General features: G+C 50.1%; 1 protein-coding gene across 1 annotated transcript; it reads right to left on the bottom strand.

Moving 5' to 3' along the window:
• Positions 1 to 6,617: 6,617 nt before the first annotated feature.
• LOC136610325 (olfactory receptor 6F1-like) lies at positions 6,618 to 14,172 on the bottom strand. Its single transcript, XM_066589555.1, has 3 exons — positions 14,149 to 14,172; positions 12,512 to 13,354; positions 6,618 to 6,869 (listed from the first exon to the last, which is right to left on the bottom strand). Exons 1-3 carry the CDS (start codon positions 14,170 to 14,172, stop codon positions 6,618 to 6,620), a joined length of 1,119 nt encoding a protein of 372 aa, XP_066445652.1.
• Between the last annotated feature and the right edge of the window lie 233 nt (positions 14,173 to 14,405).

The raw sequence follows: 14,405 nt of genomic DNA, 5'->3' as shown, positions 1-14,405 counted from the left end.
GGACCTTGGAGCCCACCCCCTGTCTCTACCACATCCTGCCGCCTCACACCAACAAGGGGATAGCTGTCCCGGCCACCCGCCGCAACTTGGCTGACTCAGGCGACGCTATCCCCGAACCTTTTCTAACTTTTCCTCCCGCCGCAGGTCGGCAGACTCGGGAGACCGACGACACTCTCCCTTAACCTCCGGCCGCCGTCTCTTACCGACCCCGAGGCCGGCTAGCCACCCCTGGCTAGCCTCTCCCCCCGACTATCAGGGCTCCGCCCTGTAACCCCGGAGGCGACAGGCCACAAATTACGGCAAAGGAGGGGAAAAGGGGGCTATGTAGCCCCTGCCATTCCCCCACTATCTTCTATACGGGCTCCAAGGATCCCTCTCCCTCCCCCGCCACAGCAAGCAAGGCTCGACCCCCTTGAGCCTGCGCCGCCCTCCACACCAACAGCGCGCGCTCAATGCCCTCCTGCAAGCCCTCCATCCATAAGTCCATCCCGATCTCATTCAGATGGACGCCATCTGACCTCCAATAGTTGCCAATACCTTTCTCCAGGTCTATGTGCCGCACCGATATTCCCCCTTTTCCCCCCACAAATCGCGAGACTTCTTTATTCAGCTTCACTCTCGCTCTGTTTAGGCCCTTTTCTGAAAGCGCCCCCCTCCACACTTTCCTTGGCACCACTTCGGACCAAACCACCACTACACCCGGGTATGACGCTTGTAACCTAAGGAAGTCATACCGAATGTCCCTCGATAGGTCCCTAAATCTCCTCTTTCCCAAGTCATTCCCCCCCGCATGTATCACCAATACGTCCGGTGCCCTATCCCATCTCACCCTCCTTTCCACCTCCTCTAAAACAGTGCCCCACGACAAGCCTCTAATCCCCAACCACCTAATTAGTGCTTCACTCTTCGGGAACCTTAATTGTCTACCGTTGGCCCGCACCCCCACTCTCTCCGCCCCCCAGAATACATATGAATGGCCCAAGATCCATACTAAGGCTGGGTGACCATCTGCAAAACAAAAACAACGATACAATTTGTTAACAACCGCCCCTATATGTCCCCCCCCCCCCCACCCCTAGGCTTAAAGCAGGTGGGGGCGTACATAGGATTCAAAACGTCCTGACTCCCAACGACCTATTCTCTTTATCGCCTCCACTCCCATGCCCCTTACTGACGCCTCCGTTGCTGCTCCCACCCTAAATGAGTGTGACCCAAACTGCTCTTTGTCAAACCCTGCTACCCCCAATGCCTGCTTAAATATTGCTATGAATTGAAAACGGGATAAGAATTGGCCATTCTCATGGCGCAACAAGGGGCCTGACCGAGATTCTAACCCTCCAGTATACTGCTCCCATGTCCTCCTAGGGCACATAAAGGCCCCTGGCACCTCGCCTAGCTGGATTACCTGTCCCCAACCCTGCTGGTCCGTCTTAGATCGACGAATCCGCAACTCCAACCTCCCTTCTATCACCCTTACGTCCCCTACTTGCAACCCGCCCCCGGAAGTCCTGCTGGGAGACACCAACTCATTTATCCTAAATGCCCCGAAAAATGCCAGTGAAAAGGCTACCCGGAACAACCGCCTCTCAGACTCACTCCCGCATACAATGTCCAATGCTCTACCCAATTTCTCCAAGACGTCAAAGGAAACCGGCCGCCTAGTGTCTAAACTCCCCCTACCTTTCCTTAAACCCTTTAATGCCTGTTTTACCAAAAAATTTTTTGTCACATCCCCCACCCCCCTTAACTTAAAACCAAATGCTATACACGCTATAAATTGATTAACTTGTGCCACTGACCTCCCCAATTCCGCGCTTCTCCCCAACCAGCTCAACAGCAGGCCTACTCTATCGTCCTCTGAATGTGCCCCCCCCCCTTTCCTCAACCATTCCTCCCACTCCCGCCATGCTGCGCCATACGCTGCCCTAGTTCGCCGAGCCAGTGACCGCTCTATCAGGCCCCCCACTGCTCGCTTACCACGTTCCAGATTTGATCCGGGCATTCTCTCCCCACCAGCTGTGCACCCGGCACCAGTGTCCGGAACCGCTCCCACTGAAACCGAGAGAGAGCATCCGCAATTGAATTCTCGACACCTGGAACGTGAGCCGCCACCACCCACATGTTCAATGACAACGCTTGGAGCACTAACTGACGCAGCAAGTTTACCACAGGGGGGGATGATGCCGAAAGGCTGTTAATTACCTGCACCACCCCCATGTTATCGCAGTGGAATTTTACTTTTTTATCACGGAAGTGGTCACCCCACAGCGTGATGGCCACCACTATTGGGAATAGCTCCAATAGCACTAAGTTCCGTACCAATCCTTCTTGCTTCCACCGCTCCGGCCATTCCCCCGCGCACCATCTACCCTGAAAATAGGCCCCGAACCCTGCACTCCCTGCCGCATCAGTATATAACTCCCAGTCCACATTATTGCTGACCTCACCCATGATTACCGATCTGCCATTATATTTTTCAAGGAAGGTGGACCACACTGCAAGGTCTGCCTTGTGACTGGCCCCCAAACGGATAAAATGGTGTGGTGCGCGAATCCCCGCCGTTGCTGACGCCAACCGTCTACAAAACACCCGGCCCATGGGCATGATCCTGCAGGCAAAGTTCAGCTTGCCTAACAGTGACTGCAGCCCTCTTAGCGTGATCTTTTTCCCTCTCTGCGCCGCGCGGACCTCCTCTCGTAAATCACACAACTTATTTTCTGGTAAACGACACACCATTGCCACTGAATCAATGGTGATGCCCAGAAAACTTAGACATGTAGTGGGCCCCTCTGTCTTGTCGGGTGCTAACGGCACCCCGAACCGCCTCGACACCCACTGTAAGGTGCCCAGCAAGTTCGCACAAACTGGCGATCCCCCGGGCCCCACACACAAAAAATCATCCAGGTAATGAATGATCGACTGCACAGCCGCCGTATCCTTCACCACCCATTCTACAAATGAACTAAATGCTTCGAAGTATGCACATGAGATGGAACATCCCATGGGTAAACAACGATCTGCAAAATAACTCCCTTCCCAAAAACACCCCAACAACCTAACGCTTTCCTGTGCTACCGGGAGCAGGCGAAAAGCCGACTCAACGTCAGCCTTCGCCATCAATGCTCCTTTCCCGTACTTTCTAATCCACTGAAGCGCCGCATCGAACGATGTATACACCACCGAACATAGCTCAGGGTCTATTCCGTCGTTCACCGATGCGCCCTTTGGATACGATAAGTGGTGAATCAGCCGGAATTTATTCGGCTCCTTCTTTGGAACCACTCCCAAAGGAGACACCACGAAATCTTGCACCGGCGGTTCTTTAAATGGCCCCGCCATGCGCCCCAAGCTCACTTCCTTTTTTAACTTCTCCGTCACCACCCCCGGATAATCTAACGCCGATCGCAAGTTTTTCAACGAAAAGGGGACCCCATGTAACGGGGGCGGGATGTGAAAACCATCCCTAAAACCCCTAAAAAGCAACTCCGCCTTCTCTCTATCAGGGTATCTATTTAGATGAGGTACCATCTCTTCCAGAATCACCGGGGTCATCCCTTTTTGTAAAACCGCCGGGACCCTTTCCTTTCCCTTTTTTGAAACATTTCGATGCCCCGTGGGACCCTGCGCTACAATGGGAGCAGGCATGGCGAAACTTGCAGGTTGCACCGAACTTGCACTGCCCCTCATTGTACTGCCAACAGTACCCGGGCCTACTTCCCCCCGCTGAGCTCCCCTGACCTCCTGCCGAACTAGAGGCCAGGCCGAACGACCCGCCACCGCCCTGAAAGGGCTGTCCAAATCGCGCGGGGGCCATTACTCTCAACCATAATCCAATGTCTTTATGCTCCCATCTGATAGATGGGCGCACCGCTTTACGCTGCCTGAACTGCTCATCATAGCGCAGCCAGGTCTGCCCCCCGTATACCCTATATGCCTCACCTATTGAGTCCAAATAGCAAAAAAGGCCGGAACAATTGGCCGGCGCTTTTTCGCCTATCACGCTCGCTAAAATGGCAAACGCCTGCAGCCAATTAGCGAACGTCTGGGGGATCAGGCGCCATCTCCTCTTCTCCTCCTCCTCTTTCTTAAACTCCGTTCTTTTCCCCTTGTCCAAATTGAATTTTTCCAAGGGGAGGAGGGAGAATATCTCGACATATTCATCCTTCCAGATCTTTTCCCTCACCTCTTTTTTGAGATGGGCCCCCAGCGGTCCCTCAAAGCAGACGTATACTTCGCCTTTTGCTTTGTCATCTAGCCGTATACCCTCCCCGTCCTTTTCTGTCTGTACCGCCACTGTAACCCCTGCTGCTGCCCCTACCTCCGTGGTACCCCCCACGGCCCCCGCTTGGAGGCTTTCCCCGGTGACTTGTGAGGCCCCTACGGGCCCCCGCTCCGCCAACGGGGGGGGTTGCATGGATCCCATCGCCTGTCCTACCCCAGTCCCCCCAGCAAGCGGTCCTACCATGCTGGATGACGCACTGCACGGCGAGCTCCATGCTGCGACAGGCGACGGGTTGTGGCCCCCCCCCCCTGCCTTCTCAAGAAATCTAACATAAGCCCCAGCATTGCACCTGCTTCGCCGCCTACACCCGGTGTGGTTCCTGTCGCTGCGCTACCCCCTGCAACTTGCGCAACGCTATTCCCCACATGCGCTGCGCGGCTAACATTGCTGGACATACTGTACAAAGAGCTTAACTCACCTGGCTGCGTAGGGGCTGTGAACCCACCAGCCGCCGAACCTCCCGATTGATCTCCTTCGCCGTGCTGCGACCGTTCTGCCGGAACCGCAACCGCCTCCGTTCTTCTTGGCCCCGCTTGACCGTGGGTCACCTCTGTCGATGTCCACCGCCTTCCTGATGCGCTCGCCGTCAGACCCAGAGATGTTCCAGGCCGCTCCACACCTGACCCGCTGCAAGGCTGCTCTCGTCCTGCAGAGCCGCCACCTCCTCTCCCTCTGCTCTTTGCATTCAGGTTAGCGTTTGGCCCCGCCCCCCTCTCAGCACGGGGCCTCACGCTGCCCGCCGCACTCCTCCGTTTCGCGGGAGTTCTCCCCGCCTTGCTCCCCCTGCCTGTCGGTGTTGCCGGGGGGAGCCTACTACGCGGGGGGGCCGGGGAGAGACTCTGCATCCTTTGCCTGCGTGAGGGACCGTGCTCGGGGCTCAATCTCTCTGGCGCACGGGCCCTCCGCGGCCTAAGCTCTTTTGCGTGCCCCGCTGGTGCTGCCGCCGCCGGCCCCGCACCCCTGGTTGACCTCCTTCCTTCCACCCGATCTGCTTCCGCCATCTCCGCGTTTCCTGCCGCCACTTCCTGTGTTGCTGCCGATGCCACGTTGGTATCAATCGCTGAAGATCCTGCCGCTGCACCGAGCGCTTCGTCCGAAAGCTCTAAGAGCCACTCCAGACCTCTTTCTTCTGCCGCTGCCCGGATTCTGGAAAGGACCGCCTCCATCTCTTCAGGTACTGCGATCTTCGGGCGCTTCCTTGCTGCTTTCGCTGCTGGCTCTCCTCTTCTTCCTGCTTCACTGCTCAGGACGGAGTCTTCCTGCTCTGCCGCTGTCCGGGGGTCCCACGTGACTTCCGGTAAGCCGCGCGTCCTCTGCCCTCTTCGCCGTCTGCCGATCGCCGCCCCGGCTTGCTCTTCTCACCGCTCTTCACCCGCCGCCTTCAGCCGCCGATCCCGCTTCTCCGTCACTCCTTCCGCACCTGTCGTTCCTGCTGCCGACTCGCCCCTCCTGCTTCAGCGCTCGCCGACCCTCTTCCGCGCTCGCCGACCCTCTTCCGCGCTCGCCGCTCCTCTTCAGCGCTCACCGCTCCACTTCAGCGCTCGCCGCCCTTCTTCAGCGCTCGCCGCTCCCCTTTCGCACTCGCCGCTCCTCTTCAGCGCACGCCGCTCCTATTCAGCGCTCGCCGCTCCTCTTCAGCGCTCCCGATGCTTGATCTTTGCTTCGTGCTCTTTTGCTTGCTTCTCCTCTTCTTTTCGCCGCTCTGGGCCTCTCCCGTGCTTCTGCTTCTTTTATAGTACCTCCCGGTTGAGGCCCCGCCCCCTCCCAGAACCCACTGCGCCCGATGACGCCTCTCCTCCCCGTTAACCCTTTCATGCCTGCCTCCCGCCTACCGCCCTGCGGGCTTCCGGCTCCGGCGGTTCTTTATTCAAAAAGAAAGTAAAGACCCGGTGCACCAGCTATAGACCCATATCGCTTATCAATCTAGACATAAAAATCTGGGCCAAACTCCTAGCTAGGAGAATGGGAGAATTCATCCCAGCCTTGATAGACCCAGAACAGACAGGCTTTGTAAACGGTAGGGAGGGCAGAGAAAACTGCCTCAAACCACTTCACGCCGCCAAATACGTCCAAACCCGCAAAATACCAATGGCCTTCGTAAGCACAGATGCCAAGAAGGCCTTTGATAGAGTGAGCTGGGTCTTGATGGAAAGGGTACTCTCCGCTTCAATTTTCCCCCGGCATTTATTTCAGCTATTTTCTCCCTATATTCGAAGCCACACGCCAGATTAAAAATAAATGACTCACTCTCCCCTCCGTTTGACATCCAAAACGGGACCCGTCAGGGCTGCGCTCTCTCTCCTACGCTTTTTATCCTCACTATGGAGCCCCTCCTTCAGTGGGTAAGACAAGACCCGATTGTTAAGGGCCTAAGCGTCCACTCGCGTATATTGTCAACAGCCGCTTTCGCGGATGACATAATGTTCATGATCACCAAACTGGAGAGGAGCTTGCCCAGACTTGCCTCGCTTCTACGGGACTTTGGCATTCTCTCGAACGTTAAGGTAAATTTTGCCAAGTCCACGATTCTTAATATCTCAATCCCAGAGACGCATTGTCCCCCGCTAAGATCCAGCTCACTCTTCACCTGGTCCGAGACAGTGGTAGACTATCTGGGAGTAAAATTAACCAAGAGGACCGAGGATTTATACTTCCACAACTTCCAACCACTGACCAGCTCAATCAAAAAACTACTGAGGTCTTATGATCTTCCACCCCTCTACTGGTTTGGGAGGAAAAACATTTTAAAATCATATGTCCTACCCATAGCCCTATACAAATTGCGCATGATCCCAATCCATCTCCCAGTATCTTTCTTTAAAACGTTACGAGTGATCTTCACGAGCTTCGTATGGAGACAAAAGAGACCCAGACTTGCGTACAGTCTGATCACTAGAAGGAGAATGGAGGGGGGGATGGATTTGCCGAACGTCCAGGACTACTACCATTCCATCCAACTCAGCTACTGGATGGACTTAACACACCCGTCCAGAGATCTGATGTTACAAGAACTTGCAGTGGCCTCATATGATGACTCCCTATTGGAGGACCTATGGTTTCCGGTAAAGAACCATTACAGAGCGAAGGACTTTAACCCCCTGCTTAGGGGACCCTGCGAGACCTAGGACAGATTCAAGGGGGCACTAGCTCCAGATCCTTCTCCTTTGACACCAATCCGAAGTCTTTGCAGACTGCTCGGAGCTAGACCTGACCCTGGCTCCTTAAGCATATGGAAGCAATTCAGAGGGAGTGGGGTGGGTGATATTCAGATACAGGCCCATAGGCCCCGGAGGACATCCTGACCACACTGGCTCCTAACAATACATTATCCTTTCTACAGTTAGCACACATGAAAAAGATCCTGGGCGAGTTCTTAGTCAAATTCAAATCCACTAGGCCAAAGACAAACTTTGAAAAAACACTGGAAGTGGGTAATTTAAACTCTAGGAAAATCTCCAATATTCGAAGGTGCCACATAGCCCATCTTCTGTTTGCCAAACCCACCTTCCTAAGCTCCTGGGAAAAGGAATTAAAGATCTCTTTGTCTACGGCAGATGTCAAGCTCATTCTCAGAACAGCCTATGGCCTATCCCCATGTGTCCTCATGCAAGAGAGCCACTACAAATTGCTAGTTAGGTGGTACAAAACCCCCCAATGGCTACACAACTACAAATTAGCTCCCCATAACAGGTGCTGGAGGTGCAATGCCGAGATAGGGTCATATCTCCATATATGATGGGAGTGCCCAAAATTCACCCAGTTTTGGAAAGAGGTAGAGGAAGACTTAAAAGCCCTCTCCCCAAACCTATCAATCTCACCGGACATGATTTTCCTGTGGAAACTGTCCGCGAACTTTCATCCCTATAGACACAAACTAATAGCCTTTCTAATAGACGCAGCCAAAGCTTTGATTCCTCTAAACTGGCTCCAACAATCCCCGCCCTCCTTGAACCAGTGGAGGGAATAAGTTGATTCGATATGCAACTTAGAGGAGCTGACAAGCTGGTCAAGGGGCTCCCATGAGGATTTTATCCTTACCTGGCACCCTTGGAGAGAAATGAGAGAGAAAAATTAGTATGTACACCCCCCCCCCCTCCACTGGCCCGAGGACGTGGGGCAGAGGCCCACCTTCGAAGACACTGACACTGCCATTACCTGACCTCCAAAAACATTGGCGAGCGGTCTGGACCTCGGGCGTTGAACACTGATGCGCAAACTGCATTGGTGCAATGAGATGGTCAGGCACAGGGTAAGAGAGAGAGTGACACGATAAAGTTTCTATACTGTTATGTACCAACCAGCTCCCCCACCCCCACACTCCTCACCCGATCCACCCCTCTCCCTCTAGCCCCCACACTTTATTTTAGTTATTTTATTTTAGCTTATTTTATCTTTATATTACTTCTCCCCCCCTAAACCCTTATTCTATTCTTTACCCCGAGCTTGCGGGCTCTCCTATCTCCGACTTTACCTTAGGCTGCCTCTACCCGTGTCCTTCGCGGTTAATGTTTGAGAGCTACTTCCTCGGACTGATTGCGTCGAATATGGGACTGGTAGGCAAGAGGCTGGCATATGTCACCTAATGAATCCAGTCGGTTTTTCCCAATTTCGATATTGCCTACATTTTCTCTATTCTCCCCTTATCACTGGAGGGCATGAGCTCTACAGAGACTGGACAGTTCGTAAATGGAGAAATGAGGCCAGCCTCCTCAGTTGTCAAGAAGTTGTTATTATATGTAAAAGAATATGCAAAAGTTTATTTGACTATATGCCAAAGAATTGCTTATCTTACCATTATATGTAAACTGGAATTTAATTCAAAAAATTTAATAAAACTTGATTTAAAAAAAAAACACAGCACCGGACTTATCAGTAAAGCGGCAATCCCAGAACTGACGAAACAGTACCTTCCCTTTCAGAAGGGGCCCCAGGACCCTTAGGACCAGGTTGATTCGGATTTGGGCTTTATTCCCACGGGCGCATATCAGCTGCCGTTTTCACGTCCGGCCGATATAGTCTATGTTGGGAGAGAAAAATCAGGTGAACGGGCGCATAAATCAAATGTTTGTGCGCCTGTTCATATGGCCTGGTTTGCCCGGCGCAAATGCTTACCAGGCCATCCCCCATTTCCCCTCCTTCCCCATTGCAGGCTCACCTCTCGTTCCTCCGCGCTCGTTCTGTGCAATGGGAGGGGGTGGGATGGGGCAGAGCTAAGCAAATGGTTCCTCTCTCACCTGAGGAGTTTGTCGTGACCGATGCCCAACCTTTGGAAAGTTCCCAGGGTCCGGGTGATGAGACCGAGGGACTTCTGGCAACTGTCTTAAGAGCTTTCAGTGGGTGAGGAGGTCGATGATGATGAGACACAGTTGTCTATCTGTGAGGTAGTAGTAAGGGCAGTAAGTCCGAGGGAGGAGCGCACAGAGGATTCAGAGGAAGAGCAGCAGGACAATGAGGTGACTGACCCCACCTGGTTTGCTAAGCCAACTGAGGACAGGTCTTCAGAGGGGGAGGCAGGTGCAGCAGCAGGGCAGGTTGGAAGAGGCAGTGGGGTGGCCAGGGGTAGAGGCAGGGCCAGAGCGAATATTCCCCCCAACTGTTTCCCAAAGCACCCTGTCGCGCCAAGCCACCGTGCAGAGGCCTAGGTCTTCAAAGGTGTGGATGTTTTTCAGTGAGAGCGTGGACGACCGACGAACAGTGGTGTGCAACCTGTGTCACGCCAAGATCAGCCCGGGAACCACCACTACCAGCCTCACCACGACCAGTCATCGTATAGTTGATGCTTCTCATCTTTAGGCTATGTCCACAGAGGGCAGATTTGCTGCGGAATGTAAGTATCAAAAAGTGTACCATTTGGTACAGATTGTAATGCAGATTTTAACAGATTTTGGTGTGGACTTCACTTCATTAAAATAGGTGGAATCCGCACCAAAAATCACATCCCCTTTGCTGTTTCTGTAAATGCCACAGATTTTCTGCACAGAGAATCCTTTAGCAAATCTCCTCTAGCTGATTGTTTGCCTAATGTTGGTTTTCAACCTTCAGGTGCTTTCCATCTCTAGTGTTGTCATTATTGGAGCTCCAGAATGATCTACGACCGTAAGCATGCCACAAATTAGGATCAATTTACAACTCCTCTTCAGCAGAATATTACCTCAAATGGCTATGTCAAGCTCACTCTGTACTCCTAGGGTCACTATCTGTAGCTCACCGTTGTCTTGTAATGTTTCTCAGTCCTCGGATACTTAAGGATTATCATCAGGGCTTGAAGGACATCTCATACTCTGTGCCCCATAGAGCCAGGAGTTTCACAGGGGCAGTATTAGTCCAAAGGGAAATTTGGCAAAACTTACTATATGGACCCTCAAACTAATAGATTTAAAATATAACTTTTTTTTTGATACTTAAAATAAAGAAGAACAAACACACATACACTTATCATATAAAATAAGGAGGTATCAGAAAAAGCATATATTCTGATAAATGCCACTTTACTAGATAGGTAAAGACCAAACAAGTGGAGCGGCAAAAAGGTTATATTCCACCGTTATGTAATATTGGTCCTAGGTCTGAAAGAACGAGATTAATGCGCAGGAGTCATCCTGATGATAAGGAATGATATTAGTAAAGACCTGAGCATTAATATGACCCAATGCCACTTTATTAACAGGAATAGAAATCAGCCAAGTCGAATGAAACAATTGCACTCGACTATTATGTAGTTTTTGATCCAAAGTTGTTGGAAGAAAATGAATTTATTTTCAAAGATTATTGCTCAGGTGGCATCCTCATAATTAACGATGGCAATGCCAAAAAGAACCTAAGCGATGATATTACCCTAACCCTACGCGTTTCCCCCACAGAGTGTGGGTTCCTCAGGGAGCAATTGCAATCAAGATCGTAAAACCAGATGGTGGCTGTAAGGAATAGATACTAGCAAAGAACGCTAAATAGTGGCGTCAATCAAAGTAGGATCTCCAGAAAAGCAAATATCTGGTATCCCTTAACTCATCTAAAAATGAGAATGAAAGTAGAAAACGGCAGCTGTCAGCCCACCACCAGGACTGACATGCCGCCGTTCTTTTTATTTCTTTATTGATTTTGTTTCTGTTTCCTTACGGAGGGTATCATTATTGAGTGGGGGGACTTTACCTTAGCTAGAGCTTTAGCATTGATAATCCAACTCTAGCTGGTCTTTTTGAAACAAGAGCTTTACGGCATTTTTCTGACCAGGAATTTTATTTATGGTCACAATCTATCCAGAAGAGTAGATTTCTACTTTCATTCTCATTCCTGTTAATAAAGTGGCATTGGGTCATATTAATGCTCAGGTCTTTACTAATATCATTCCTTATCATCAGGATGACTCCTGCGCATTAATCTCGTTCTTTCAGACCTAGGACCAATATTACATAACGGTGGAATATAACCTTTTTGCCACTCCACTTGTTTGGTCTTTACCTATCTAGTAAAGTGGCATTTATCAGAATATATGCATTTTCTGATACCTCCTTATTTTATATGATAAGTGTATGTGTGTTTGTTCTTCTTTATTTTAAGTATCACAAATAAAAGTTATATTTTAAATCTATTAGTTTGAGGGTCCATATAGTAAGTTGTGCCCCATAGAGCCAATTCATGCCTCCTCTCGAGCTCAAGGTCGTCTTATGGACTTTCAATGCTTCAAACTATTTAGGGCTATCCAAAAATGTTCTTCTGCTCTTAGGGCAATCTTCTACTCCTCCTTCTGCTGAATGTGTGTTTTAGGTTGTGTGTCCACCTATAGGTACTTTTCACCTGTCAAGACCAGGTCTCGAGGACCATCTCAAACTAACTTTCCACCGATAAGATGAATTCATGACTCCTCTGTAGCACACGGGGGGGTTATATTGTTTCACCTACAGCAGTTTCCATCTTTTAGGGCTATCTCAAATCTGTATAGTTCTCTTCTGCTTCTGTTCCAGCAGGACTATTGTCTCTAATACTCTAGTATTACCTGGAAGGAATTCTCCAGCTCTAAGGCCAATTCACAGTTCATCTAACTTACACCTAGGAGCACAAAACATGGAAATTTAATGTACTGAAATCATAATATGACTTTATATCCAATGACTTGTGTCCATAAGTCTACAATGCCTGCCACAGCCTCAATGATTGAATATATTTAAAAATGGGGCCTCTGATGTCCTGGTTTCTCAAGCTGTAGATTAGAGGGTTGAACAAGGGAGTCACCAGTGTGTACAGTACAGACAGACCTTTGTTCAGATTTATGGAGTTATCTTTTGGTGGGAAGATATAAATCGATGACAACGTCCCGTAGTAGACGCATACAACAATCAGGTGGGAGCTGCAGGTGGAGAAGGCTTTATGTCGTCCAATGCTGGAGGGAATCCTGAGGATGGTCCGGATGATTGAAATGTAGGTTACTATAATTAACACAAATGGTGACAAAATTACGGGAAAGGCCACCATAGCAGTGACGAGTTCTACAGAAAATGTACTGGAGCAGGAGAGCCGTAGTAGAGGAGAAATGTCACAGTAGAAGTGGTTGATGGTGTTGAGACCACAAAATGTTAACCTATTTAAAGATATGTAGATAATAAGTGTCAAGATGAACCCCAACAGCCAGCAGGAGGCGACCATCTGCAGCTGATGGGTGATGGTCATAATGGAGACGTAGTGTAATGGTCTGCAGATGGCCACATGCCGATCAAAGGACATGGTTGCCAACAACAGGCACTCAGCAATGGTTGGGACTCCTAAAAAGTAGAACTGAGCTAGACATCGGACCACCGATACTCGTCCTCCTCCCACCAGTATCAGCCACAACATGTTGGGCACAATGTTACCGGTGAACAGGATTTCGGACAAGGACAACTGGCTGAGAAAGAAGTACATGGGGGAGTGGAGGCTCTGGGTGACCCCAACCACGACAATTACCAGGATGTTGGCTGTCAAAGCCATGATATGGACGATCAAAAACAGAGTAAAAACTAACACTTTGAAGTTATGAAGGTTTCCGAATCCTAAGAGGAGAAATTCTGTGATAGTTGATTGATTTTTCTTGTCCATTCCCTAGAAAGCAGAAGATAGAGTAAGATGTGAGGGTATTAGGCCACAGAAAAAATCTCAAAATTGTACTTAATTAATGTGTCCCAATAGATCAGCCATTGTCCCCTCCTCCATTCCACATAATCCAGCTCAGGCTTGTCTATGGTTGTAAGGCCACCTACCAATTATAGAAGCAATTGTGGGGGAGGCTCCTGCTGCAGGGAATACTACGCTATGAAATATAGGCACCCTCAAAATTGTATTTTACGCCATCATCCATCATCCCCTTCTCACAAATCTCACAGCAAATTGGCCTATAGCTGTAAGGCAACTAACTGCAGCAGGAGCCTCTCCCCTCTCCTCTGTCTATTACAGCAAGACCAATGGAACGGTCCTAAGAAGTGCACACAGTGTGTTAGGTACACTCTCTCTTAGAAGGCATACAGTTTAAGGGTTACAGTTTATTAGATTCATAGAACTCGCTTGAACAAAGCTCGGCAGTGCTATCAGTCTTGGTCACAACTGCAGGATTAGTCAGGGCTTTATACATGCCGGCAGTACAACGTCTATCACATACAAAACCAGTCTAAATACTCCAAAGACATGCCCAGTGTAGGTTCATCCTCCAGTCCAGCAGTCTCCGGTGACACAGTCCAAGATGAGAGAATGGCAGAGGACCACCCAACAGGATTTCAAGGTCAAGATCCCTGGTGTTGCCTACTGGCTAAAGCCAACTCCACTTCTGCAGACCAGGCTTGATACTCTTTACAAATTCGAGTTGGTGTCATGCAGTTGGTACAGTCACACTTGATACCTACCGTATGTTTTACATCCAAATCCATCATGAGGGACAGAAAGCGTCGCCAATTAGAGTCCTTGCCTCTGCCACCAATAGAGCCCATACAATGCCCTGCTCCAGGGTCCTTATTCCCTTTTAAGGCATTTAATTAAAAAAAGTAAACATGTAAGTGTATGGAAACGTACAGCCACATGTTTCCATACGTCTTCCATTGACTGCAATTTTTGAAGAAAACTTATTTGTTTTCATACCTTTTCTTGTGGAACAGACAAGTGT

This window comes from Eleutherodactylus coqui, chromosome 2 (assembly GCF_035609145.1).
Source record: "Eleutherodactylus coqui strain aEleCoq1 chromosome 2, aEleCoq1.hap1, whole genome shotgun sequence".
NCBI classification, from domain to species: domain Eukaryota; kingdom Metazoa; phylum Chordata; class Amphibia; order Anura; family Eleutherodactylidae; genus Eleutherodactylus; species Eleutherodactylus coqui.
Note: the sequence above shows the minus strand (reverse complement) of the source record. Positions and strands in the feature narration are given on the sequence as shown.

Coding starts and splice junctions, on each gene's coding strand:
- LOC136610325 (XM_066589555.1), bottom strand. CDS start 14,172: ATGGATTTGGATGTAAAACATACG. Junction 13,355..14,148: donor ATTTGGATGTAAAACATACG/GTAGGTATCAAG, acceptor TCTGCTTTCTAG/GGAATGGACAAGAAAAATCA. Junction 6,870..12,511: donor TGTCTGTACTGTACACACTG/GTGACTCCCTTG, acceptor GTCTCGGACCAG/GTGAAGAGTGAGCTGGATCT.